This window comes from Haemaphysalis longicornis, unplaced genomic scaffold (assembly GCF_048455015.1).
Source record: "Haemaphysalis longicornis isolate Haplotype H1 unplaced genomic scaffold, Haemaphysalis longicornis Haplotype H1 scaffold_9, whole genome shotgun sequence".
Taxonomy (NCBI): domain Eukaryota; kingdom Metazoa; phylum Arthropoda; class Arachnida; order Ixodida; family Ixodidae; genus Haemaphysalis; species Haemaphysalis longicornis.
In genome coordinates this window covers 134,176,974-134,203,954 of record NW_027526460.1, presented here as the reverse complement: position 1 = coordinate 134,203,954, position 26,981 = coordinate 134,176,974, and the positions used below count along the sequence as shown (strand labels likewise).

At 48.4% G+C, this 26,981-nt stretch overlaps 1 protein-coding gene and 14 non-coding genes across 18 annotated transcripts in view; 14 read left to right on the top strand and 1 right to left on the bottom strand.

Annotated features, from left to right (window-relative positions):
• Nucleotides 1-7,452: 7,452 nt before the first annotated feature.
• On the bottom strand, nt 7,453-7,525 carry Trnat-ggu (transfer RNA threonine (anticodon GGU)). The gene has a single exon. It is a non-coding gene; the product is annotated as a tRNA-Thr (tRNA).
• A 3,037-nt stretch (nt 7,526-10,562) lies between these two features.
• On the top strand, nt 10,563-10,634 carry Trnat-ugu (transfer RNA threonine (anticodon UGU)). The gene has a single exon. It is a non-coding gene; the product is annotated as a tRNA-Thr (tRNA).
• Nucleotides 10,635-11,036: 402 nt separating this feature from the next.
• On the top strand, nt 11,037-11,108 carry Trnat-ugu (transfer RNA threonine (anticodon UGU)). Its single transcript has one exon. It is a non-coding gene; the product is annotated as a tRNA-Thr (tRNA).
• Nucleotides 11,109-11,510: 402 nt separating this feature from the next.
• On the top strand, nt 11,511-11,582 carry Trnat-ugu (transfer RNA threonine (anticodon UGU)). The gene has a single exon. It is a non-coding gene; the product is annotated as a tRNA-Thr (tRNA).
• Nucleotides 11,583-11,984: 402 nt separating this feature from the next.
• Trnat-ugu (transfer RNA threonine (anticodon UGU)) lies at nt 11,985-12,056 on the top strand. The gene has a single exon. It is a non-coding gene; the product is annotated as a tRNA-Thr (tRNA).
• Nucleotides 12,057-12,459: 403 nt separating this feature from the next.
• On the top strand, nt 12,460-12,531 carry Trnat-ugu (transfer RNA threonine (anticodon UGU)). The gene has a single exon. It is a non-coding gene; the product is annotated as a tRNA-Thr (tRNA).
• Nucleotides 12,532-12,933: 402 nt separating this feature from the next.
• Nucleotides 12,934-13,005, top strand: Trnat-ugu (transfer RNA threonine (anticodon UGU)). The gene has a single exon. It is a non-coding gene; the product is annotated as a tRNA-Thr (tRNA).
• A 403-nt stretch (nt 13,006-13,408) lies between these two features.
• Nucleotides 13,409-13,480, top strand: Trnat-ugu (transfer RNA threonine (anticodon UGU)). Its single transcript has one exon. It is a non-coding gene; the product is annotated as a tRNA-Thr (tRNA).
• Nucleotides 13,481-13,879: 399 nt separating this feature from the next.
• Trnat-ugu (transfer RNA threonine (anticodon UGU)) lies at nt 13,880-13,951 on the top strand. Its single transcript has one exon. It is a non-coding gene; the product is annotated as a tRNA-Thr (tRNA).
• A 403-nt stretch (nt 13,952-14,354) lies between these two features.
• Trnat-ugu (transfer RNA threonine (anticodon UGU)) lies at nt 14,355-14,426 on the top strand. Its single transcript has one exon. It is a non-coding gene; the product is annotated as a tRNA-Thr (tRNA).
• Nucleotides 14,427-14,829: 403 nt separating this feature from the next.
• Trnat-ugu (transfer RNA threonine (anticodon UGU)) lies at nt 14,830-14,901 on the top strand. The gene has a single exon. It is a non-coding gene; the product is annotated as a tRNA-Thr (tRNA).
• Nucleotides 14,902-15,304: 403 nt separating this feature from the next.
• On the top strand, nt 15,305-15,376 carry Trnat-ugu (transfer RNA threonine (anticodon UGU)). Its single transcript has one exon. It is a non-coding gene; the product is annotated as a tRNA-Thr (tRNA).
• A 402-nt stretch (nt 15,377-15,778) lies between these two features.
• Nucleotides 15,779-15,850, top strand: Trnat-ugu (transfer RNA threonine (anticodon UGU)). Its single transcript has one exon. It is a non-coding gene; the product is annotated as a tRNA-Thr (tRNA).
• Nucleotides 15,851-16,253: 403 nt separating this feature from the next.
• Trnat-ugu (transfer RNA threonine (anticodon UGU)) lies at nt 16,254-16,325 on the top strand. The gene has a single exon. It is a non-coding gene; the product is annotated as a tRNA-Thr (tRNA).
• A 1,576-nt stretch (nt 16,326-17,901) lies between these two features.
• LOC144151506 (cytochrome P450 3A6-like) overlaps nt 17,902-26,981 on the top strand; it is a 49,212-nt gene continuing 40,132 nt past the window's right edge. The window contains exon 1 of one of the 4 annotated variants that reach the window (XM_077682578.1): nt 17,902-18,078. Coding sequence is in view for 1 of the 4 variants with exons in the window: in XM_077682577.1 (XP_077538703.1) it covers nt 18,085-18,107 (23 nt within the window). In the remaining 3 variants the exon portion in view is untranslated. Of the gene's footprint in view, nt 18,108-26,337; nt 26,496-26,981 lie in introns of those variants that run through there. The other 3 variants (XM_077682580.1, XM_077682577.1, XM_077682581.1) reach the window with 3 other exon arrangements.

The window sequence follows — 26,981 nt, the reverse complement described above, 5'->3', positions numbered from 1 at the left end:
TGTGTATAAGGCCTTTTTTGGGATACCGCTAATATTCCTTTGTTAGCCTATTATAGCTACATAAAGGTAGCCTGATAGACGATGGTCACGTGGCTTTTGTTCTCGGTCTACACGCCATTGTCGAGTAAAATAACGAAAACAGTGCAGTGAGCGACGAAATACAGCGTACCGTAGTCCATCCCTACGTTACACAATATTCAGAACAATCGAAACACAATTACTCCAAGCATTTTATTAAATTGAGGGCAACACACTAGCAAACACTGGAATACATGATTTACTGTTTGATTCAGATTAATTATTTCTAGTGTGAAAAGACTGCAAATTTCTTCAGAAAATCCAGTCCCGGACTTTGAAGCGTAAAATACGCAGATTCTGGACGCTCGGGTGTGACAGCCCTATAACTCAAACCTGCAAACACTTCCGAAACACACTGCAACCGCACCGAAAGAACAACAATGACCCCTGAAAATCCAATCATCAAACGTTGCGTACGACACAGCAGTTTTAAAACCAGAGTTAAGATTAAACATACAAACAGCCCCACCGTGTCCGCAAATGTCGATGCGAATGGCTGTTGGCGCCACGGAGGAAAAAAAGGAGACGGTATGACGTCATTCAGCCAGGTTTAGCAAGCCTACGTCCGTTGACGTCGCTCCCTCGCAGTTTACCTTTGACAAGCCACCGAAGTCAATCCCAGCATATGATCTATAATATTTTTTTTCTTCTAGCTTCATTCCGGCATTTGTTCGGTTGGAGCAGGCGCGCTCTCATACGGCGGCGTCACGTGGCACAGCGACGCCTAAGGCCCACTTTGATTATGCTTTTCATTACAGCTTCCTGCTTGTCCAGTGTCGACGTCTCATAAGTTTTGTCTTCCTCCACGGTTGGCGCCCCCTCGTCTGTGATGCGCGGCTGCTCGTGCCCTGCTGCCGGTATTTGTCGAGACATCCACGAGTGAAACGTCGCTTGTTGTGCGAGAGCTCCCGGCACACATTCGCTGCACCTGGTGACGCGCCGAGAACGGGACCGATTCGTGCCTCGGTCAAACCGCCCGCGGAAGACGTGCCCAAACTCGACGGGATACGGCGATGCTGAGTCGCCTTCCCTTTCTCGTCGCGGGGGCCTCGGCTGACGCAGTCGCTTCATCTCTATTCGTCTATTCGTCGGATTCAAACTGCGGCCAGTGAGGGTCCTGATTGGAGGAATTCGAACTGCTCGCGGCTGCTACGTACCCCCCGTGGTGTAAAACCAGCCTGTAGGCAACGCGAGCGGGGCATTTTCGGAGGCACCCAGTTGAGACGTGCTGTCACCTTTGTTGAAGCCATGTAACGCTCGTTACCCTTGTACAAACTGTATATAAATGCTGCTTTAATTCTTCGTTGGCTCGAGAACATCGCCCTGCTTTGCGCCGCGTTGCCAGCGGTCTCAGCAAGGCATCGTCGCAACAGTGGCGACTGAGCTTAGATGGCTAAGTCCCAACTCCAACACCCCGCTGCGTATGAAGTGTGCAGTGCTTGCTTTGGCTGCTGGCGCAAACAGGACGTGTCGCACCTGAATAAACTACACGTACAGTCATGGAGAATTCAAATGCGAACCGCAGAGCGCATGGCCGAAGATACCGGTGCCGTCACCTGGCAGCGGCCGTGGAAAACGCGCGGACGCATGCGCAGTTAAGATGTCGGGTGCGAGGCTGCGTGTCCCACTGCGATATGTCGCCCTCTCCTCGCTCGCATGCTTGCCTTGTCGCCGTGCCGCAAGGGCGCTGCAAGCTCTGAAAGTACCAGCGCTGCTGCAGCTGAAGGTGTTGGTTGCGTTGAGAGCAATGCGGCTCGTATTCGCTTGCAGCTGCGGCCAGTGCTTTCGTGGGAAACGCGTGCACGCTCTCGTAAGGCATGCTCTTGAGCTCATCATGCTTTCTTGAAGAAAACAATCGCACAGATATGGAGCCAAAAGAAATGCATGCCGTCTAGCCTCTGATGGCGTTGCATTGTTTTGCGTTCGTGGTGCAGTGGCTCGGGAATCCAACAATGAACTTTGGTGCTAAGAATGCGCCTTTATTTAACGGAGTCATGGCTGAGTCATTTCCCAGAGTTGGTGCTAGTAGCAAACAATAGATATACCACCAGAATTCACCTCAAATGATAAAAATAGCCGCAAGCATTGTGTGGTCAGGGGAAATTACTGGCAGAATTCTAATATTAACAAACATTAAGAAGATAGGCAGGTCCATCCATTCTATAGGCCAGTTGCCCTTGCGCAATAATTTTGGCGGCCTGCTTTTCTCGTTTTTTTGCGTCCGTTGTTTTTTGATCAAGTCACTGAACCCCGAATGCAAGGCTATATCGGCAATGTAACGGCTACACACACGGTGAGCAGGTGCTCATATAAGCCAAGCACACTGTGGGGAAACCGCGCTTCGGCTTTTAGTGGCGCCGAAGAAAAGAGACGCAAAACCCGGCATCCATCGCACCAAGCGTCGTCGTGTTCTTTTTACGAAGACAAAGCAAAAGTACAGCTCGCGCTGCGTGCTTGACGTACAGCTCCTCTTCATCGTCGTCTTCCTTGCGCGGCTCATTCCAACGACGTGACGGTTCAGCGCGGTATTCAAATACAATTTACAGCACACACAGGGCCAGCAGATACTATCTCGCGCCGCAACGCTATTAATTCTTTCAGCGCTCTTGCGGCATGGCGAGAAGGCAAGGATGCGAGCGAGCAGACGGCAACACATCGCAGTGGGACACGCAGCCTCGCTCCCGACCTCACAAATGCGCTTGTCCGTGCGTTTTTCACGGCCGCTGCCAGGGAACGGCACCGGTATTTTTGGCCATGCGCTCCGCGGTTCGTATTGGAACTGTCCATGACTGTACGTTCTTCACTTTTGCCGGTGCTTGAACCAAAGAAAACGCTCGGCGTTCATATAACAGTGTGATTAAGAAAAGATAGTCGTGAAATCCTTACAAAAACAATTGACTGATCAAGGCTCGTATCGGTAAAGGTGACAGCAAGGGATAGTTCACCTACAAATTCATGCTAAGGCGCGACTCTTGCACAAGTACTAAACGTCATATTTTAAACGGAACTCGAGTACTTCGCGCATAAGTTCAGGTTGGAACCAAACTTCAAATTTAGTACCCAATTTTATGCAATGCGTAATCGCAAGACGTCATCCATACACCCTTTTTAAAAGAAGAGCCGCGCAAAGCCAGCGAATTATGTAGCGCAAAGAAAATAGCTTGAAATATACTTCCCCCCCCCCCACACAAAAAGTTCGATGCTTATGGACGACGGCGTACTGACATCCGCATCTGCGTCTAAGATGATCGAAAACCTTTTTCGAACAATGTACCTCCTAAATCGACATTTTAAAATACATTTTGTGCTACCTGGGTTGCAGGGGCGTTGCAAAGCCCAAATGGCAGCACGTTAAATCTGTATAGATCATCGGTGGTAGCGAACGCCGTCTTTTCCTTATCAGTCTCGTGCATGGACATCTGCCAATACCCCGAGCGCGGATCAAGACGTGAAAAATATTCGGCGCCTTGTACACAATCTAGGGCGTCATCAATGCGGGGCATGGGATATAACTCCTTTCGCGTGGTCTTGTTTAGTGCACGATAATCGACACAAAACCGCACCGAACCGTCCTTTTTCCGCACCAGAACAACCGGGGACGACCATGGGCTGGTTGACGGTTGAATAATTTTCCGTTCAAGCATGTCAGCGACATTTGCACTGATAGCTTTCTGTTCAGAAGATGACATAAGGACGTCGGCGAATGATACAAGACCCATCGGTTTCGATACGATGTGTTGCCGTTGATGTTCGACCGACTGTTGTGCAGTTTTGCGTCAAATAAAGATCCCTGTTTGCGGAGGAGCTGAAGTAGCAAGTCGGTTTCAGCAGGGGAGAGATCAGAGCTTATGGTGGGTGTGAGAACGGAGCCGGACGTATTAGGATTTGAACCGTGTGAAGGAGATGACAGGGAACAAAGGGAAAAAACACATTTAGCGGCAGAGTCGGCAGTGGTAGCAACTCTGGTGCGTTCACGTAGGAGCATTGGTTCCGATGTGGTGTTAGTACCCACGAGAGCAGCAGTGCTACGTGAAAACCGGACCAAGGTCGTAGCGATGATGAGACCTTTGGGCAGAAAGCAAGGAGTGGGAGTAATGAGGACGTCGCCATCACAGAAGTGGTCGGAAATAACACGGATGATTTCCTCGCACCCAGGATAGACAACATAATCCTTGTTTGCAACCATAGTCTGTTGCGTAAAGTCACGGATGCCCGAACGATCTGTTTCCGTTAATTCGATGTCAGGGCGGTGACAGGATATACTGGCGGAACCCTATGAGAGAAAGTACCACCCAAAAATCAGTTGATGAGCACACCGTCGTAAGACTGCGCACTGTACGTGGTGCCAGATTCCATCCATAAAAACACGTACTGTGCAGTATCCAGTTGGTTCGATTGCACCTTCGTTAGCACTGCACAAAGGGGGGGGGGGCGACAGTGTACGGGGCTTTAGCTTTGCGCAGCTGGGAACACAAGTTTCCGTTAGCAACTGATACACTAGCTCCTGTGTCAACAAGGGCATCAACAACAATTCCTTCAATTTCGACAGGTAAAATATTGGAGGGACGTTGCGGATGAGTTGTGGGTTTTTACCGAATAGGGCAGGTTTCCCTCCAAAAACTGCAGAAATTAGTTTTCCGGGTGGTTGTCAGCATGATGGGAGGCAGGACGGAGGGGCGACACAGAACAACGGTACGGCGAAGGTGGTCGGCTGCGTGATCGACGGTCACTGGTAGGGGGGTCGGTGAGCCTGTAGACGACGATGGGCGGCGCGGAGGCGAAGCATATGTGGGCATCTGATAACCGCAGGAGAAACAAGTGTCACGTTAGAATGGGGCGTAGCCCCGTCGCTCGTCTTGCTGACGCTGACGACAAAAGCGAGAAAAATGACCACGGATCCCATAGTAATAACAAACCGCAGCATCGCTGCGGAAGCACTCACGGAGGGGTCGCAGAGAAGGGTAATAGGCCTTTGAACCAAGTTGTGCGTTGATTGCGGTCCCATGTGCCTGTGGCGACAGTGTTTTGGCCTGTAGCGGGGGTTTCGCCGCAATTGCTGAGTACGACGGCGTGGAGACAGAGGCCAAAGGCGATGTCATGGGTGAATATCCCGTCATTGAAGTGAGCTCCTCCCTTATGATGTCTTTCAGCACAGGCGCACAAGTGTGATTGTCATGCTGGGAGTGGGGCGTGGCATGATGGTGCAGTTCCTAGCGGATGATCGTGCGTATTAGCGTACGAAGATCCGAGTCCGAAGATACCAGAGGGGCCCAAGCGTCCAGGTGCAGGCGTACAGACTGGAGTTGGTCCAAACGCTGACAAGTTGTGCGCACGTCACCAACGCTGGCAGGATTCTGCACAGCCAGCGCGTTAAAGGCAAACGGCGCGATGCCTTTTAAGGTGTGGTGGACTGTGTCAGCCTCTGGCATGTTCTCATCTATGTGGCGGCAAAGGGCAACGACGTCCTGAATATATGACGCGTATGTCTCATCAGAGCGCTGGGGCCGAGAGGGCAGTATTCTTTTGGCAACGTCCGACAGTACGGATGGTGTGCCGAATATTTGGCGCAGCTTGGTGGTACGTAGCCGAGTCTCCGATGGTGTGTTCGTTGTTGAGGAACCACGTCTTCGCTACCTTGTATAGTGCCGCGAACCATGCATTAAGAAACGTAACTTATTTTCTTCCGTCATGCAAGGGTCAGCACGTCTGAAGAGCACGTCTGAAGAAGCAAACGTTTCGGAACTTGAGAGCGTCATCCCACCCGTTGAAGCTACTAACCGGAGCATAACTGTCGAGCCAGTCCTCGACGTCCTCACCTCGGAGTCTAGTGAAAAAGGGTGCATAGCATTGGTGACTAGTAATGGTATACGCAGCAGGCGCGACAGCTGAGGCGCCGGGAGGGTTATTCCCGCTCTCATTCTACTAGCCTAGAGGCAAGCGCCGACCGGAACGGAGCTCCAGGGATGCGACCGGGGGTGTTAGAGGACGGGAACGAGGTGCAGTTCCACCACTTGAGAGACGCGTCAAGGGTAGCCGTCACACAGTGAGGGCGCCGGTGATACCATAGAGTTTCATACTAATATATACTAGAGGGAAATCTGTCGCTGCAGTCGCGGGCCGCCGGGAGGGGCGCCATTGCCGCTAGCGACGTTCCTCGCCTACTTGGCTTAACTAGCCATACATATTTTTTTTGTCTCGAAGCCAAAATCAACAAAAAAGGGTAACATTTTTCCTTGTTCATCGTACATGAAGCTTCCAAATAATTACTGTCAAACTGATCTTTTTGGAGGTACAATTTTGTAATAATAAAACAACTTTCATGAACCTTCTTCAGTAATATTGTCGCTTTTTGCAGCGAGAGCCAACTTTTCGGTCTGTTCATGACCCATGCCAAGGACAAGTGGAACGTGCCTGCCCGGTACAAGACGGAACGCTCGCTGAAGCACGGCTCCCCTAGACAGTGGCGCCAGATTTCCCTCTTGTATATATGAGTATGAAACTCAATGGGTGCTACATTCGACCCAGCGCGTTCATTCCGAGCAGCAGCCTCGGACTCTAGCACCAGGAATGATGATGTGGATGGGTATGAGAAACGATGAGGTACGACGTGATGGTGATAATGATCGTGGGAAGCAGACTGACAGCTAGGTGGATTGGGCACAGAAGTAACAGGCACCTTCCAGGCGTCCTTGAAGCGAAGACTATCGCAGCGCCCACATTGATGCTCACACTATATACACACACACACACACATATATATATATATATATATATATATATATATATATATATATATACAGAAAATAAGGGTTGGCAGTCAAGAAAACCTCGGAAAGCAAAGGGAAGGTTGTGGTGGGTCATAGAAAGAGATGAAGAATTTTTTTAGTCGAAAAGAAAGTGGTGAAAAAATGCCTCCGGGTGGGATCCGAACCCACGACCTCCAGAATACCGGTCTGGTGCAATAACCACTACGCTACCGGCGAGGCTGTTTCCCCAGCACTTTCTCGGGTATTTACGTTAAGGTATTTTTGTTTCCTGCACTTGGGGGTGGTAGCCAGCGCCACTCGGACTACTCGGGGTGAAGGGGACCTTCTTTTTAACCCCCGGGCCGTGACTCGAGTGTCTACGACATGTCGAGAGTGGTCGACCAGCGTTGAACCCTCTTAAGCTCCATTTGGCTCCAAGACTGCCAGAACAGAGGCCCTCGCTGAGCATGTAGCGAATCAGAAAATGGGAAATGAGGGGCTCCGTGAAATAAGACAGAAAATAAGGGTTGGCAGTCAAGAAAACATCAGAAAGCAAAGGGGAGGTTGTGGTGGGTCATAGAAAGAGATGAAGAACTTTTTGAGCCGAAAAGAAAGTGGTGAAAAAATGCCCGCCGGGTGGGATCCGAACCCACGACCTCCAGAATACCGGTCTGGTGCGATAACCACTACGCTACCGGCGGGGCTGAAACCCCAGCACTTTCTCGGGTATTTATGTTAAGGTATTTTTGTTTCCTGCACTTGGGGGTGGTAGCCAGCGCCACTCGGACTACTCTGGAGGTCGTGGGTTCGGATCCCACCCGGCGGGCATTTTTTCACCACTTTCTTTTCGACTCAAAAAATTCTTCATCTCTTTCTATGACCCACCACAACCTCCCCTTTGCTTTCCGAGGTTTTCTTGAATGCCAACCCTTATTTTCTGTATTATTTCACGGAGCCCCTCATTTCCCATTTTCTGATTCGCTACATGCTTAGCGAGGGCCTCTGTTCTGGCAGTCTTGGTGCCAAAGGGAGCTTAAGAGGGTTCAACGCTGGTCGACCACTCTCAACATGTCGTAGACACTCGAGTCACGGCCCGGGGGTTAAAAAGAAGGTCCCCTTCACCCCGAGTAGTCCCAGTGGCGCTGGCTACCACCCCCAAGTGCAGGAAACAAAAATACCTTAACGTAAATACCCGAGAAAGTGCTAGGGAAACAGCCCCGCCGGTAGCGTAGTGGTTATCGCAACAGGCCGGTATTCTGGAGGTCGTGGGTTCGGATCCCACCCGGCGGGCATTTTTTTACCACTTTCTTTTCGACTCGAAAAATTCTTCATCTCTTTCTATGACCCACCACAACCTCCCCTTTGCTTTCCTAGGTTTTCTTGACTGCCAGCCCTTATTTTCTGTCTTATTTCACGGAGCCCCTCATTTCCCATTTTCTGATTCGCTACATGCTTAGCGAGGGCCTCTGTTCTGGCAGTCTTGGTGCCAAAGGGAGCTTAAGAGGGTTCAACGCTGGTCGACCACTCTCGACACGTCGTAGACACTCGAGTCACGGCCCGGGGGTTAAAAAGAAGGTCCCCTTCACCCCGAGTAGTCCGAGTGGCGCTGGCTACCACCCCCAAGTGCAGGAAACAAAAATACCTTAACGTAAATACCCGAGAAAGTGCTAGGGAAACAGCCCCGCCGGTAGCGTAGTGGTTATCGCACCAGGCCGGTATTCTGGAGGTCGTGGGTTCGGATCCCACCCGGCGGGCATTTTTTCACCACTTTCTTTTCGACTCAAAAAATTCTTCATCTCTTTCTATGACCCACCACAACCTCCCCTTTGCTTTCCGAGGTTTTCTTGACTGCCAACCCTTATTTTCTGTCTTATTTCACGGAGCCCCTCATTTCCCATTTTCTGATTCGCTATATATATATATATATATATATATATATATATATATATATATATATAAATCTAGAGAAAGATAAACTCACAAAGCGCGCAGAAATAGTATTAGTAAAGAGTCGGATACACAGCAAGAACAATAACAAACAAGGTTTACTTACGTAGCGTAAGTAAACCTTGTTTGTTATTGTTCTTGCTGTGTATCCGACTCTTTACTTGTACTATATATATATATATATATATATATATACAGTCGAACACGGGTATATCGAATTATTGTCTATATCGAACTCATAAATTATCCCCTTGAAAATTCTGTGTAAAAGTATAGGAATTCGTACGTCTATATCGAACCGCATTTTCCCCGACATTGGGCATATCGAACGCCGCGCGAGCTGGAAGGTGCTCTTCGGCGGTCGCTGCACCCCCGATTGAGGTTGGGGAGGATGTGGAGGAATGCGCCGGCATGGCGGAGACTGGCTCGCGGAACTAATCCCCCCCTACTGGAATGAATTTGCGCTTGCCCAGTCGGGCCCCGCTACCGGCCGCTGTAGCGTTAGCGGGGTATGCTAAATCTCTCTAGGCACACAAGCCCGAACGCTCGGAAAATGTGACAGTGCGAGGTAGGGATGCCCCAAATGCGCACGTGCTTTTTTTTTGGGGGGGGCTGCGTACGTTCCCCGGCTTGTCGAAAAATAGTTTTGTTTTCTCTCTCTCTGGGTCTGTCTTCTCCGATGTAGTCTAGGGATAGGGAAGAGGGAACGAAGGCGCTGGCGGCATCCTCCTTCTTTTGCATTTTGCTGCTGTTGCTGCTGCTTGTCGAGTTGTCCCGCACCTTTCGGAGATCACTGTTTCTCTCGGAGATGACCATCGCGAGCGCTTTGTTGGAGTCCGTTCAGAGAGCCTTGGAATTGTTACCTTCAAAGTTCTTGTGGTACGTGCGCGCTGTTCTTCTTTTGCGTGCGTGTTGTGCATAGTGTGCGAAGGCGCAGCGTACTGCTGGAATTTTCTAGTTGTGCAGCCTCGAGAAGATCGAGATCAGCGTCTTTAATTTCATTCCCAGGACGAAGAAGCAGGCCAAGATCAGCTATTTTTTTTCGCGGAAATAAAGCGTCCTACTGCGTCGTGAGTGCGGAATTAGTTGTTATTCTTGAATGCGACGATCGGTAAGTGATCGTCCGCCATAGGTGAGGTCTCAGAGCCCATATTTTTTATATCGAATTTTTCATATATCGAGCTATTTCGCGATCCCCTTGGAGTTCGATATATCCGTGTTCGACTGTATATATACCTACATATATATATATATATATATATATATATATATATATATATATATATATATATATATATATATATATATATATATATATATATATATATATATATATATATATATATATATATATATTCAAAGGCGTGGGTTCGGTCCCCACTCTGGGCGCGTGTTCTTTCTTTCTTCCGTATATTTAAAAAAAATATGTTAACTTCATTAACCGTAGTAAAAAAAGAGCCTAACCACACCCCTATGCCTCCTTTGGCATTAACGACTGCCGACCTATTTTTCTGTATTTCCTCAACGAGCCCCTCATTTCCTTACTATATTATTCTGGGAAAGCCTAGCGAGGGTCTTGGCTGTGGCAGCCTTGATGCCTAGGTAGCATAAGGGGGCTTCCCGCCAGTTTCCCGCTCATGACAGGCTGTAGACGTTCGAGTCACGCCCCGGGGTTTGAAAAGAAGGTCCCCTTCTCCCCGTGTAGTCAGAGTCGCGATGGCTGCCACCCTCAAGCGTCGGATACACTTCTAGTAAATATAAATAGCCCAGAGAGTGAAGGAGAACACAGTCGCCCAGATAGCCGAATTGGTAAGGCATTCGACATGTAATCGAAAGGCGTGGGTTCGGTCCCCACTCTGGGCGCGTGTTCTTTCTTTCTTCCGTATATTTAAAAAAAAATATGTTAACTTCATTAACCGTAGTAAAAAAAGAGCATAACCACACCCCTATGCCTCCTTTGGCATTAACGACTGCCGACCTATTTTTCTGTATTTCCTCAACGAGCCCCTCATTTCCTTACTATATTATTCTGGGAAAGCCTAGCGAGGGTCTTGGCTGTGGCAGCCTTGATGCTAGGTAGCATAAGGGGGCTTCCCGCCAGTTTCCCGCTCATGACAGGCTGTAGACGTTCGAGTCACGCCCCGGGGTTTGAAAAGAAGGTCCCCTTCTCCCCGTGTAGTCAGAGTCGCGATGGCTGCCACCCTCAAGCGTCGGATACACTTCTAGTAAATATAAATAGCCCAGAGAGTGAAGGAGAACACAGTCGCCCAGATAGCCGAATTGGTAAGGCATTCGACATGTAATCGAAAGGCGTGGGTTCGGTCCCCACTCTGGGCGCGTGTTCTTTCTTTCTTCCGTATATTTAAAAAAAAATATGTTAACTTCATTAACCGTAGTAAAAAAAGAGCATAACCACACCCCTATGCCTCCTTTGGCATTAACGACTGCCGACCTATTTTTCTGTATTTCCTCAACGAGCCCCTCATTTCCTTACTATATTATTCTGGGAAAGCCTAGCGAGGGTCTTGGCTGTGGCAGCCTTGATGCTAGGTAGCATAAGGGGGCTTCCCGCCAGTTTCCCGCTCATGACAGGCTGTAGACGTTCGAGTCACGCCCCGGGGTTTGAAAAGAAGGTCCCCTTCTCCCCGTGTAGTCAGAGTCGCGATGGCTGCCACCCTCAAGCGTCGGATACACTTCTAGTAAATATAAATAGCCCAGAGAGTGAAGGAGAACACAGTCGCCCAGATAGCCGAATTGGTAAGGCATTCGACATGTAATCGAAAGGCGTGGGTTCGGTCCCCACTCTGGGCGCGTGTTCTTTCTTTCTTCCGTATATTTAAAAAAAAATATGTTAACTTCATTAACCGTAGTAAAAAAAGAGCATAACCACACCCCTATGCCTCCTTTGGCATTAACGACTGCCGACCTATTTTTCTGTATTTCCTCAACGAGCCCCTCATTTCCTTACTATATTATTCTGGGAAAGCCTAGCGAGGGTCTTGGCTGTGGCAGCCTTGTTGCTAGGTAGCATAAGGGGGCTTCCCGCCAGTTTCCCGCTCATGACAGGCTGTAGACGTTCGAGTCACGCCCCGGGGTTTGAAAAGAAGGTCCCCTTCTCCCCGTGTAGTCAGAGTAGCGATGGCTGCCACCCTCAAGCGTCGGATACACTTCTAGTAAATATAAATAGCCCAGAAAGTGAAGGAGAACACAGTCGCCCAGATAGCCGAATTGGTAAGGCATTCGACATGTAATCGAAAGGCGTGGGTTCGGTCCCCACTCTGGGCGCGTGTTCTTTCTTTCTTCCGTATATTTTAAAAAAAATATGTTAACTTCATTAACCGTAGTAAAAAAAGAGCCTAACCACACCCCTATGCCTCCTTTGGCATTAACGACTGCCGACCTATTTTTCTGTACTTCCTCAACGAGCCCCTCATTTCCTTACTATATTATTCTGCGAAAGCCTAGCGAGGGTCTCGGCTGTGGCAGCCTTGATGCCTAGGTAGCATAAGGGGGCTTCCCGCCAGTTTCCCGCTCATGACAGGCTGTAGACGTTCGAGTCACGCCCCGGGGTTTGAAAAGAAGGTCCCCTTCTCCCCGTGTAGTCAGAGTAGCGATGGCTGCCACCCTCAAGCGTCGGATACACTTCTAGTAAATATAAATAGCCCAGAGAGTGAAGGAGAACACAGTCGCCCAGATAGCCGAATTGGTAAGGCATTCGACATGTAATCGAAAGGCGTGGGTTCGGTCCCCACTCTGGGCGCGTGTTCTTTCTTTCTTCCGTATATTTAAAAAAAAATATGTTAACTTCATTAACCGTAGTAAAAAAAGAGCATAACCACACCCCTATGCCTCCTTTGGCATTAACGACTGCCGACCTATTTTTCTGTATTTCCTCAACGAGCCCCTCATTTCCTTACTATATTATTCTGGGAAAGCCTAGCGAGGGTCTTGGCTGTGGCAGCCTTGATGCTAGGTAGCATAAGGGGGCTTCCCGCCAGTTTCCCGCTCATGACAGGCTGTAGACGTTCGAGTCACGCCCCGGGGTTTGAAAAGAAGGTCCCCTTCTCCCCGTGTAGTCAGAGTCGCGATGGCTGCCACCCTCAAGCGTCGGATACACTTCTAGTAAATATAAATAGCCCAGAGAGTGAAGGAGAACACAGTCGCCCAGATAGCCGAATTGGTAAGGCATTCGACATGTAATCGAAAGGCGTGGGTTCGGTCCCCACTCTGGGCGCGTGTTCTTTCTTTCTTCCGTATATTTAAAAAAAAATATGTTAACTTCATTAACCGTAGTAAAAAAAGAGCATAACCACACCCCTATGCCTCCTTTGGCATTAACGACTGCCGACCTATTTTTCTGTATTTCCTCAACGAGCCCCTCATTTCCTTACTATATTATTCTGGGAAAGCCTAGTGAGGGTCTCGGCTGTGGCAGCCTTGATGCCTAGGTAGCATAAGGGGGCTTCCCGCCAGTTTCCCGCTCATGACAGGCTGTAGACGTTCGAGTCACGCCCCGGGGTTTGAAAAGAAGGTCCCCTTCTCCCCGTGTAGTCAGAGTAGCGATGGCTGCCACCCTCAAGCGTCGGATACACTTCTAGTAAATATAAATAGCCCAGAAAGTGAAGGAGAACACAGTCGCCCAGATAGCCGAATTGGTAAGGCATTCGACATGTAATCGAAAGGCGTGGGTTCGGTCCCCACTCTGGGCGCGTGTTATTTCTTCCGTATATTTTAAAAAAAATATGTTAACTTCATTAACCGTAGTAAAAAAAGAGCCTAACCACACCCCTATGCCTCCTTTGGCATTAACGACTGCCGATCTATTTTTCTGTATTTCTTCAACGAGCCCCTCATTTCCTTACTATATTATTCTGGGAAAGCCTAGCGAGGGTCTCGGCTGTGGCAGCCTTGATGCCTAGGTAGCATAAGGGGGCTTCCCGCCAGTTTCCCGCTCATGACAGGCTGTAGACGTTCGAGTCACGCCCCGGGGTTTGAAAAGAAGGTCCCCTTCTCCCCGTGTAGTCAGAGTAGCGATGGCTGCCACCCTCAAGCGTCGGATACACTTCTAGTAAATATAAATAGCCCAGAAAGTGAAGGAGAACACAGTCGCCCAGATAGCCGAATTGGTAAGGCATTCGACATGTAATCGAAAGGCGTGGGTTCGGTCCCCACTCTGGGCGCGTGTTCTTTCTTTCTTCCGTATATTTTAAAAAAAATATGTTAACTTCATTAACCGTAGTAAAAAAAGAGCCTAACCACACCCCTATGCCTCCTTTGGCATTAACGACTGCCGACCTATTTTTCTGTATTTCCTCAACGAGCCCCTCATTTCCTTACTATATTATTCTGGGAAAGCCTAGTGAGGGTCTCGGCTGTGGCAGCCTTGATGCCTAGGTAGCATAAGGGGGCTTCCCGCCAGTTTCCCGCTCATGACAGGCTGTAGACGTTCGAGTCACGCCCCGGGGTTTGAAAAGAAGGTCCCCTTCTCCCCGTGTAGTCAGAGTAGCGATGGCTGCCACCCTCAAGCGTCGGATACACTTCTAGTAAATATAAATAGCCCAGAAAGTGAAGGAGAACACAGTCGCCCAGATAGCCGAATTGGTAAGGCATTCGACATGTAATCGAAAGGCGTGGGTTCGGTCCCCACTCTGGGCGCGTGTTCTTTCTTTCTTCCGTATATTTAAAAAAAAATATGTTAACTTCATTAACCGTAGTAAAAAAAGAGCCTAACCACACCCCTATGCCTCCTTTGGCATTAACGACTGCCGACCTATTTTTCTGTATTTCCTCAACGAGCCCCTCATTTCCTTACTATATTATTCTGGGAAAGCCTAGTGAGGGTCTCGGCTGTGGCAGCCTTGATGCCTAGGTAGCATAAGGGGGCTTCCCGCCAGTTTCCCGCTCATGACAGGCTGTAGACGTTCGAGTCACGCCCCGGGGTTTGAAAAGAAGGTCCCCTTCTCCCCGTGTAGTCAGAGTAGCGATGGCTGCCACCCTCAAGCGTCGGATACACTTCTAGTAAATATAAATAGCCCAGAAAGTGAAGGAGAACACAGTCGCCCAGATAGCCGAATTGGTAAGGCATTCGACATGTAATCGAAAGGCGTGGGTTCGGTCCCCACTCTGGGCGCGTGTTCTTTCTTTCTTCCGTATATTTAAAAAAAAATATGTTAACTTCATTAACCGTAGTAAAAAAAGAGCCTAACCACACCCCTATGCCTCCTTTGGCATTAACGACTGCCGACCTATTTTTCTGTATTTCCTCAACGAGCCCCTCATTTCCTTACTATATTATTCTGCGAAAGCCTAGCGAGGGTCTCGGCTGTGGCAGCCTTGATGCCTAGGTAGCATAAGGGGGCTTCCCGCCAGTTTCCCGCTCATGACAGGCTGTAGACGTTCGAGTCACGCCCCGGGGTTTGAAAAGAAGGTCCCCTTCTCCCCGTGTAGTCAGAGTAGCGATGGCTGCCACCCTCAAGCGTCGGATACACTTCTAGTAAATATAAATAGCCCAGAAAGTGAAGGAGAACACAGTCGCCCAGATAGCCGAATTGGTAAGGCATTCGACATGTAATCGAAAGGCGTGGGTTCGGTCCCCACTCTGGGCGCGTGTTCTTTCTTTCTTCCGTATATTTAAAAAAAATATGTTAACTTCATTAACCGTAGTAAAAAAAGAGCCTAACCACACCCCTATGCCTCCTTTGGCATTAACGACTGCCGACCTATTTTTCTGTATTTCCTCAACGAGCCCCTCATTTCCTTACTATATTATTCTGCGAAAGCCTAGCGAGGGTCTCGGCTGTGGCAGCCTTGATGCCTAGGTAGCATAAGGGGGCTTCCCGCCAGTTTCCCGCTCATGACAGGCTGTAGACGTTCGAGTCACGCCCCGGGGTTTGAAAAGAAGGTCCCCTTCTCCCCGTGTAGTCAGAGTAGCGATGGCTGCCACCCTCAAGCGTCGGATACACTTCTAGTAAATATAAATAGCCCAGAAAGTGAAGGAGAACACAGTCGCCCAGATAGCCGAATTGGTAAGGCATTCGACATGTAATCGAAAGGCGTGGGTTCGGTCCCCACTCTGGGCGCGTGTTCTTTCTTTCTTCCGTATATTTTAAAAAAAATATGTTAACTTCATTAACCGTAGTAAAAAAAGAGCCTAACCACACCCCTATGCCTCCTTTGGCATTAACGACTGCCGACCTATTTTTCTGTATTTCCTCAACGAGCCCCTCATTTCCTTACTATATTATTCTGCGAAAGCCTAGCGAGGGTCTCGGCTGTGGCAGCCTTGATGCCTAGGTAGCATAAGGGGGCTTCCCGCAAGTTTCCCGCTCATGACAGGCTGTAGACGTTCGAGTCACGCCCCGGGGTTTGAAAAGAAGGTCCCCTTCTCCCCGTGTAGTCAGAGTAGCGATGGCTGCCACCCTCAAGCGTCGGATACACTTCTAGTAAATATAAATAGCCCAGAAAGTGAAGGAGAACACAGTCGCCCAGATAGCCGAATTGGTAAGGCATTCGACATGTAATCGAAAGGCGTGGGTTCGGTCCCCACTCTGGGCGCGTGTTTTTCTTTCTTTCTTTCTTCTGTATATTTAAAAAAAAGTTAACTTCATTAACCGTAGTAAAAAAGGAGCCTAACCACACCCCTATGCGTCCTTTGGCATTGTAGACTGCCGACCTATCTTTCTGTATATATATATATATATATATATATATATATATATATATATATATATATATATGTGCGTGTGTGTGTGTGTGCGTGCGTGCGTGCGTGCGTGTATGTGTCCGTTGCCAAATTCAGGGGCAAGGACCTTTGTCAATCTGCCGCATTGCAGCTTTTTGTTCTTCCCTTGCATTCCCGTAGTTGATTGATAAAGAACGCACAAATACAATTACAATGAAATATTTCTGCATGTTCGCATTGTTAACGTCTTGCGTGTGGAGACGAAGTTGCTACGGCAGAGTTTATAATTTCTTTTCGAAAAAGTGTGATGAGAAAATAGCAAAGAGGTCAAAAGGGCACATATTCATAAGATAACTAATTAATTCTCTTCGTTGCCATTATTTGTACAAAAATTAATTTCTCACAGCAACTTGAAACGAGAAATGGGGTAAATAAGTGCATTGTCTGTCCCCGTACCGTGGAGCCTGAGCATGCATAATATGGTAAATTTGCGTGCCGGTATAACAACTGCCACATTTCCATATGCGTGTGCTTGAGACGACAAACAATTGGGCTGGAACACAAAAATGAGCTCATGTTCACGGAGAAAACACTGCTTCCTGAAAAATATGCAAAAGTTCAAACGTTGTAGGCAATGCGCAATGCTTTTCTTTTGCAAAATTGAAATTCAATGTTCTTCGTTTTTTTTTTACTTACCTTGATGAGAAGCGCTGTATTCTGTCATGGTTACACAGGTATTTACGCCCGAACACGAGCCGTTCGATCCTTCTATTCATTCTCAAACCAGGTGGAAAACGCGGACGTCGATTTCTCTCCCGTTTGCACATTGAAAACAGACATACACCACTTGAGAGAAAAAGAAACAATACAAACATCACGAATGATTTCTTTCTTTTCAAACGATTTATTTGACAGCAATGAGAGAGGCAAATTTGGTGGAATGTCAACATTGGCAGCCGTAGCTTTCGATTTTGCTTTAGGCCGCTCAGTCGATGTGCGTCTCCTTGCTCTTGCAAAAAAATGTCAGCGGCTGGTAACCGCTCTACGGGCCATAATCGCTCCCCCATAGGGTTTGCAATCTTTATCCTCACATCTATGGAGTGTATTTTGCTAACGCTGGGTCGCGGACCTACGTAAGCAGCAAATAAATAAATAAATAAATAAATAAATAAATAAACAAATAAATAAATAAATAAATAAATAAATAAATAAATAAACTACTACCGGTGGCCGATCGCCCTTCTTTCGCTGTTTCGGTTTACCTTTCTCAAGAGCGGATACTTTGAAGAGATAACATTTGTCAGTGCAGTTCATGTCTAGTTGGGAACGCGCCGACTGGGAGCACGTGGCAGAAAATGCGGCGGCACGAAAGATAAGAGCGGCGAATAGCGCAAAAAGAAAAACCTCACCTCTTGCTTCCCCACCACTTTCGCTTCGAGTTTTTCTTTCTTTTCGTTGGGATCTTAGGCTCCGCCATCGCGCCATTCTAGGAGTGGTACGAGTAAAAGAAGTTGGCTTTTTTGCAACTTCCGTCACTGCGAGATTCCCAGCGTAGGAAGAACGTCAACCACCGTGAATTCGGAGTGCACACCGACCGATCAACTAGCCGTGACTGCCGCATTTACGGCGAGTATGAACAAGCCATGTTTATTTTGGTAGGTTTCATAACCACTAAAGTCTTTTTTAAACGGGCGGCGAAGACAAAGTACGAAATTAATTAAAAAAAAACTATCTTTGGAATCTTAGTGAGCAGCCTTCAATCCACGAAAGAGATCTGTTTACTCGAAGAAAGAAAAGAACACAGAGAAGATGTTGAAATGCTTTCAAATTTCCCGCTACAGTGAGATGATAGGGGCTGAAGTAGCGTAATATCGGCGAGCACAAAAAAAAAAAGGTAATCAGTGGTCATCGTCGATTTGCCAGGCCTGGCCGGTCCGTAGGAAGTCGGAGGACTGCGTTCGGACCGCAAGTCTCATAGAAATACATAGGAAAATCGAGCACCATATCGCATCTCGGGCAGTGCGCGGACGATACGGGACGGCAGATTACGGCTGCCGCGACCAGACTACTTGTGACTGTCCGCGCTTTTTAAAGACGTTAGTCTTTCTTGGGCTACTTAAACACGACAATTTTTTATCTGTCTGTACGTCTGTCTGTCTTGAAAGGATATATTTATTATCTAAAATTTCTGGTATCAATGATACAATGTAAAATCCAGAAACAAACAAGTTCAGCGCCTGTTGCTACAAAACTAGCACGGCCCGAAGGCTGCCGTAAAGAGCTTTATTTGTTCATCGAGGCAGATATATAGCATGCCTCGATGAAACTATGCATCAGGTAACAAATATACATAAGAAAGGGAAACAGACACAAAAACAACAATCTAGAAATGGCTGCCTGTGACTTGATTCAGCCATCCGGCCAAAGTAAAATAGAAACTCCGCAATAGTCTTAAATACCCACAGCCAAATCTAATCGTCTAAGTCTGCTGTTAATGTTCATACTTTTAAACATTGTTCAACAAGAACAGGACATTACGCCATTATAAGGCAGGAAATCAGTATGTGAGGGGTATTTGCAGTGTTCCTTTATTGAAACATTTATGGATGCTCAGTTTTTGCGATAGCAAATGAAATACTACATTCACTGCGGAAAACCGTCGTTTGCTGTTGCCCGCGCTACTATAGCTCCTGGCGGCATTTAAGAAATCAAACGGCAACAGCAACGAAATTTTCCACAAGATAGGTTATACGTTCCACTTGGAACGCTCGTGGTGTAGGGCAACATGGTTCTATAAACGTTGTAGTAGGTGCTCGATTCAAGAGCGTCTCAGCCGAACGGCGGCGCTGGCGTCGAGACACCCGACTTGGAGCCGTGGAACGCGGTAAATTGAAATTTACTTGAGCAAACCTCCAGCGGGCTATCTTGGGAGCAACGAGACGGGAGAGGAACCGCACGAGAGGTGAGCGGGAAAGAAAAGGGAGGGTATAGTGAACTAGAACTAGAACTAGTGAACTAGAACTATAGTGAACTATTCTAGTTCACAAAGAAAGGCCTTTACTTGGCAGGAGCGCCAGTTGAATATCGTCTCCCGTCGACATTTGCAACGAAAGGAGCAGATACGCGGGCAATTTTTTTTTTCACAGCGTATTTTTATTTGCAATCGCAAAAACGACGAGCAGACGCTCCGATCACGCGATGCGCGTGCTGAAAGCAAAATATCGCTCGGCCCGCACAGCGCATGCGTGATGGTTCGCGTTGGGCACGCTAGGCTACTCTGATTTGATTGATTGATTGTAGTGTTTAACGCGCCGACGCAACGCAGGCGGTGAGGCGCGCCGTAGTGGAGGGCTCCGGATTAATTCTGACCACCTGGGGATCTTTAACGTGCGCCGAAATCTCGTACAAACGGTCGTTTTTGCTTTTTTTGCCTCCATCAGAAAGCGACCGCCGCGGCCGGGAATCCAACCCGCGACCTCGTGCTCAGCAGCGCAACGCCTTAGCCACTGAGCCACAGCGGCGGGTAGGCTGCTCTGACAGTACCGGCGGCCACTCCCGTGTTAACCATTAGTGAGATCACCACTGTACACGGCCGAATCCAGATTTTTCAACGAGAATGTGCTCTCGTTTATCGTGCTCCCGATATGCATTTTGGGCATGGGCACCCGTTATTCGCGGCTGCTGCCGACTCATGAAAAAATAAGGTTAGCAGAGACAGAGACAAACGAAAAAAGACATCCCCCTCGCGAGGGGCACGATCAAATGCACAGCATTTCCGAGGGGGTGCGCCGGCAAGTCGTATCTCTCGATCGCGGGACCCGTGTCGCCATCTTTTGGAGGCGCGGGACAACTTGTGGCGCTTTCGAAACAAACTAGAAATGAGTGAAGGATATAAGGCGCGTTCGGTGCATCGAAATCTGTGTCGGTTTCGTGGCTCGGATGGTAGTGCGCTGGGCACCTTGCGTTCCGCCCGCGGCGTCATGGGTTCGAAACCGGGCGCCGGAAACTGGTATTTCTTTTATAGTGTAGTGGCCTGGTTGCGGACTACGACAAGGCGCGCATGCGGACTACGACAAGGCACGCCAACGCCGCGTGACATTGTGAGTTACTAAAATGCTATGCATTTAAAAGAAAAAAATTGGCCTCGTATCTATCACCTCGCTGTAAATATAGTCGAAAGACGATAGTCTGCTGGCGCAACCGCCACGTAAATGTCTCTTTTGTAGCAAAAGCTACACTACGCTAGCTCGGGAAGACTCGCGGTGTGATCAGTTTTGACCTTGAGAGCTAGAGGTGAAACGACACCCCCTTCCGCAAGCGCGCGCCACAGAGCAGAGGCCCGATTGCGGGGAGAGATAGGCCGCAACGGAGAGATAGGCGAGGAGGGAACGGAGACGTATGCGGTACCCGTGTCACCGCCTGGCGGAGGAAGGCGAGGAGGCGCCGCCACAGCGATAAACGCGCGTCACGAAGGAAGGACAGGAGGCCACGTGCGGCGCCAACGCCGCCTGTATTAACATTGCCTGACGCGTCGCGCGCTTTTCAATGGGAAGGGTAGGGACGCTTAGTTCAGGCACTGATCCGCTATGTGGCGCGTGCCGGCGGACATCTCGCCTTACGTCACTGCTCGCGAGTCGCGAACGCTGCACCAACTTCAACGACGTGTGTCTGTCAGCTTGCCTGTTGGGCTTCAAGGGCCGTTTCGCTTACATCTTAGCCGCGACGGGGCGCTAGTTCTGTGGCGCTCTGGGGATCTCGTTCAACGTGTCGCTCGCTTCATACTAGCTGCATTTTTCCAAAGATAAAGAAGGAGGCGAACTGAAATAGTGTAAGAACATACTGATTGTCGGGTAGAGGTATAGCTAACAGAAAAACGATATTTTCGGATGGGGCAGCCATTATTTTACTGATATTTCTCTTTCTGGAGTATTTAAAGAAGAAAAAATCGAGTGCACGTTTTTTGTTCAGGCGCTCACTTCTACGATTACTTTCCAATAATATCACGTGCTTGTAAACTTCAGAAAATTATAGGAAACAAAAGGATAAGCAGCTGGGATCCCGCCACGCTGTCCGGGCGCTTCTACAGTACAGTCCTCAATTTTAGAAGTGCGTACCGATGCGGAGTGCGAACAGCGGGGTCAAAACAATACCTAAATGCGGAGGGGATAGAGGTGGGATGCCCCACTCAGAAAATTTCAGGGCCTGTGATCCGAGTAGATAAGCGCGCAAGGCCGGCATCAGCCTGCGGCAGCGCAAGGGATTTTGCTTCGTGACAAAGGAAGTTTTATCAGTGACAGACCAAGACAGACAGGCATGGTGAAAAACAAGAAGGCGTAGGAGCGGCGACTCGGGAACGCTAAACAAACTTTTCACTATTTTGCATAGTTTCCGAGAAGCGGCGCTGGCTGGCGGACACGAATGCACGCTGGAAGGCTACGGAGCGGGGAAGGGTAGGAGAGAGCAACAGGAGAGTGGCTGTTTGGCCATTTTTCGCTCACGCGTTAGGCAATGTTTATACAGGCGGCGTTGGCGGCGCAGAGCCGTGTGCGATGGAGGAAGACGAACATTCACCTGTGGTCGCTCGTATAGCAGCAGTGAAACTTTCGCTGTCAACTAGGCTAAGAAAAGCTAAACCACAGCATTGTTTTTCCTTCTAAGCCAACCTGTCGTGCTCTCCACCTCCCGTTCGGTCCTGCCACAATAAACATGGTGGATGTTTGCTCAAGTCAAGCTGTTGCCGCGTTCAGTTGTCGTGCGCCATCTATGTGAACCTTTTGTTACTCGTGGACTTTTTGAAAGCCGCCTCGAGGGAGTGCCGCTAGCGTTTTTTGATATTTTGGGGACAAGACATTTTTTTTCAAGGCATATTATTTTATTTGCTCGGACGAAAACCAGGCAGCGATGTATTTTTAATTAAAAGACTACAGAAAATATCACCTATTTATTCCCGTTTACCTCCAATATGCGTGGTATTTTTTTGCCCATCCATTTTTCAATATGAATATTGCCACCATATTTAGTAGTTTGGAATTTTTTTTACTATATAAGCGTCTCGTTAAAGAATCTCTTGGCCTTCTGACCGGGTGAACGAATCCAGATACAGACAGACAGACATACAGACAGACCAGAATATTTGCAGAAGTAAGATCATCGTCTTCAAAACGTTCCTTCTTTCTAGTGTCCGAACCACGCTAGAAGCAACAAAATAGACTGGGGTCCAGGCTAAACGAAAAAAAAAATGGTTGAGAGCAGAGAAATAAAAGACACACCTAAACACTAAACCACAGGCAACTGTCCAGCGCACATTTAGAAAAACCTCTCTAAAAGGCCATTCTTTTGTGTATATTGATAAAGAGTGGTCACTTACGCACTTTGCTCCCTTTGATTTGATGTAGACAGCCTCTCCAACTTCTCGTGTTGTTGCAACACGGCATCCTTCCAAAATTTGTTGTCTTTTCCGGCTAAAGTACACAGTTGCACTCTTTGTAGCGGAGCAGAGAGTCTGGTCCTGTTCAACGCGGTTAAGTCAAAATTTCCGAGCGATACCTCGGTTTTCGACCCAAGAGCGCAAAAGGAGCGAACACACAGTTTCCCGAAAGACAAAAAAACACAGACACTGCTCGGGACAGCCATCGCGTCCTTGAATTATTTCTCTCGGACTCTTTCCCCCATCCCCTTTCCTGCAGCGCCTCCCCTCGGAATGAACAAGGATTACACGCTTTTATTGCGGAACCACACGAGATAGTGGAGAAGATCAGATTGACGCTACGGAGAGTTTTCTTGTTCTGTACACAGTGTAATGAAATTTTTCGCTTTAAAAATAAGGCAGAGAACTTATGCCACACAAATAACAGTGCACATACCGCTTTTGCATAAAAAGTTTATGCTCAAATAAAATGTTCGCGGCATCAAGGTAAAATTTGGGAACAGCCCCAAATAATTCACCAATGTAACTGCTGCCTTCTGAAAGGCTATTCCCCATTTGCTTCAATGGAGCGGACAACTGCGGCAAAATTTCATTAAACAAACTAGTCAACTAACTAATTTTAATTATTACATTGCGACTGACCTATTATTTAAACCGTACTACGAGCAATAGTACTGCATCATCACCGAGAACGTCCGGAGAAGACGTAAAGGCAGGTTATCTTTAGAAAAATAATTTTGCAACCTGCCAGCAGAGCGAGAGACATTCAACTAATTTTCACCTGTCTTACTGTGTGTGTTGTACAGACGTGAAAAACACCAGAGATCGCTTTATATAGTCTAAAACTACCAGGGAGAAGGGGTGCGATCTACGGCTGCGGTCTGGGCTTTTGCTCATTGACACTCAACGACCTTAGGTATTGAGCCTTTATTTGAATGTCCTTCAAGTAAGACCTTTGACAGTGACAGCTGCCAATAGTTTACCATTCGCGACATTTTTTTTCGCAGCGTGCTTTTCGGCGTATGTGTCTCATCATTTCCCATAACAGTGGGGCAGCGCTGTGTTTGCTTTCCTTATATCACGCTCTTGCCACCGCAGTGAAGTCCGACCATAGAGCTCTAATGGCCTAGAAGTGTCTCTGCCTTATTCAACTGCCTCCCCCACAAGCTTACGCCCAGGAAATAAGGTCGTCTCAAGTCTTCGCTCTTTGTAAGGCTCTATAGGCAGCAACCCTCAGGTCTCGTGCATGGTGATGAGGAGGATTGTGGGGCAAGCTAGGCGCTTTTCACGCCGCTGGAGCCTCTACATAGGTCCCTTAACTCCCGAAGACTTTGACGCTGCACGATCGTGAAGCACCTATGTCTGCGAGGATGCGATAGGTATCAGCTTGCCTCAGCCGGTTAGCATTTCCTTTGCTTAAGGTGCAGGTCAACGTCCAGGCTGTGTAGAGTGCGGACCACTCGAGGAAACACCCGTGAGACGGTACGAAAACAACTCTTGAGAGGGAGAACTTTGGGTATACAAAGTTTGCATTTATTTTTCGGCTGACTGAGCACATAGCGCTACAGTCGTGGTTATCTCGCATCTGACAAGAGAAACCCTTTAACCTGCAAAGACTTCACTGCAGGTGGGGTGCTAAAGTTGTAATGAAAGTTGCGGAAATGGTTAGATGAAAACGCACTAACCCAGGAAGCCAGAATTTGGCGCACAACCGAGTAAGTCAGTGTATAGTGCCTAGAATACTGCCGTTGTATTCTTGGCACTATAGTCAGGCGCTACACAAATTCGTCACTTCACCCTTTGCTCGCGATATTTAAAAGAAAGTGCACAAGGATTAAGAAAGAGGGTATATATCGGTGATGTGATAATTACCCGTTAGGTGGCTTTTATTTATTCATGCTGCATGAAGTAAAATGGGCAACTCAATCTAACCTCCCGGAGAGTAACTCTATCTGGCATCAGGTGTGTAATTCTTCGTGCGTTAAGCAGCTCTATCAGATGCTGGACCCTATTAATAATTCATTGGTGAACGATTTGGTTAGCCTTGACCAAGAGAATGAGGGAAGTAACACAGAAAATGGATTCTGCGGTAAAGAGCGCCCACTCTACACAGTAGTGGGCCTTGTCAACCACGGGATATTAAACGTATTGACAAACATTAGTGCTTATGATAAATGGATCCCGGTAGGAGTGGTACGATGCGTAGTTTGCGAAACCATTGCCTGAGCCTTTTTTAAGAGAGCTCGCCTGCGAATATAAAGAATGGTAACCAACTAAGCGTTTCATTTCGTTCGCGAGATGGGGACGGGGACGAGGCCACTTCCGCGACGAGGGCGCAAGTGCACGCAAGCGACTTGACATCGGCGGAGCTGAGCAAGCCTCGTGCGGCGGGTCGCAGCGCAGCCAGCACAACAACTGTGCGTGCAGTGTGAAGTCCGGTGTAAAGAGTGGCTGCGGCTTAACTCAGCTAACATTGGATATGCGAAGCAAAAGCTTGGCTTAGTCTGGTTGAGTCTTGGTCTCGCTGGATTAACCTTTGATTTAGCTGTATTGCCGACGCCGTCTCAAAGCCGTTCGGTTCCGGGCAACGGTCACAGAAGGAGGCCACGCGAACGCGGCGTCCGCCCGGGGCGAGTGCGGTGAACGCACCGTTTCTCTTCGCCAGGCACGAGACGATTCACGTGGCCCGAGACGACCCAGCGCCGCATGCATGGGAGGCTGCGGGGGTGGCCGGCTGCCTCGGTGGCAGCGGCGTCGGCGACGGCGAATCACGCGATGCGCTTCGAGGGGTGTGTCGCCGGGGGTGTCTCCGGTCAAAAGGTTACCTTGCACATCCTCCACGAAATCCCTGGGCAAAAGTAGTAGAACTTTGCTTTAAAATGAACTGACAATTACTATACTCCCTGACGCGAAATTTGGCCGCAACGTGAGCTTCAGTCTTCTCGGTCACGGCACACATCTGCTGAGTGTGAGGAGGTAATCGCGTGATCAGTAAACGCATGGAGGTGCGCGCTACTCTGCTGTTATCTCGAAGCGAATCGCCGCCGCCGTCCAGCGTGTTGTTGCAAATGATGTTTGAACCTCCCGCGCAAATGTCACGTCGTTCAGATTAGCCACGCAGGGTGAAGTAGTGAGCATGCTGTTGCAAACCGTGCTGAAACCTCCCGCGTGAATGTCACGTGGCTTGTGTTAGCGGCCGAGGGAACAGCGTCTGGGGAGACGAAGGGCGCTCTTTGCTTACGACACCTGAAAACAGAGCGATTGGGAGGCAGTGAGAGAGATGACGCCATACCCGCGCGTGCCACCCTCCTCCGCACTCTTTGCCGACGCTCCTCTTCGTTTTCTTTCGCCCGTCGCTGCTGTGTTTGGTCACTCGGTTACGCTGACGCCTACGCAGTGAATCCCGGATAATGGCTGCCAGAGGGCCGCGCCCTGAAAAACGGTCGCCCACGCTCCCCGGGTGGTTGGGTTTATGACGGCAAAGGCGTGCGGCAGCTGTTTCATGTTTACAGAACCTTGCAAGTGGAGGAAACTGACCACTATTTTCCACTCGGCTTCCCTGCAGAAGCGCCCTGTTGAAAACACGTTTGTTTCATGGTTTCCGTGTCCACCGAGAGTGAGTCTAGGGCAGAATCAGCGCGGGAGTACCAAGAAAGGATATTGCAATCTTTCGACATTTTTGAAAGTTCTATGAAAATATCTGATCACTGCTCCATTTTTCTCAAATACGATTTCAGATAGGTTAAAAATTTTCACGTTTTTAGGTTTTTAGGCGTCGAAGGTACATCTCAGCTATAGAGCGCGTAATTTCGACCACCTAAGGAGATTTCTCAATGAACGTTGAGCCATGCTCGGTCCAGCACTATTATAAGCCCTGCGGTCATCAAAAATTGAAGGCGAGTATGGGGTGGCGGAAGCGACAATTTATAACGTATTTTGGTAATTAAAAATTATAACAAAGCCGATTTATATCAGATTTTGTTCTTTCAGGCAATTATAGAATGTTTATAGTTTACAAGTCACTTCACTGTCATTTTAACACGCAGAAAAATGACATTTATGTATTCTGGGTGCATAAAAGTGGATAATTGTGCCGTCTTCT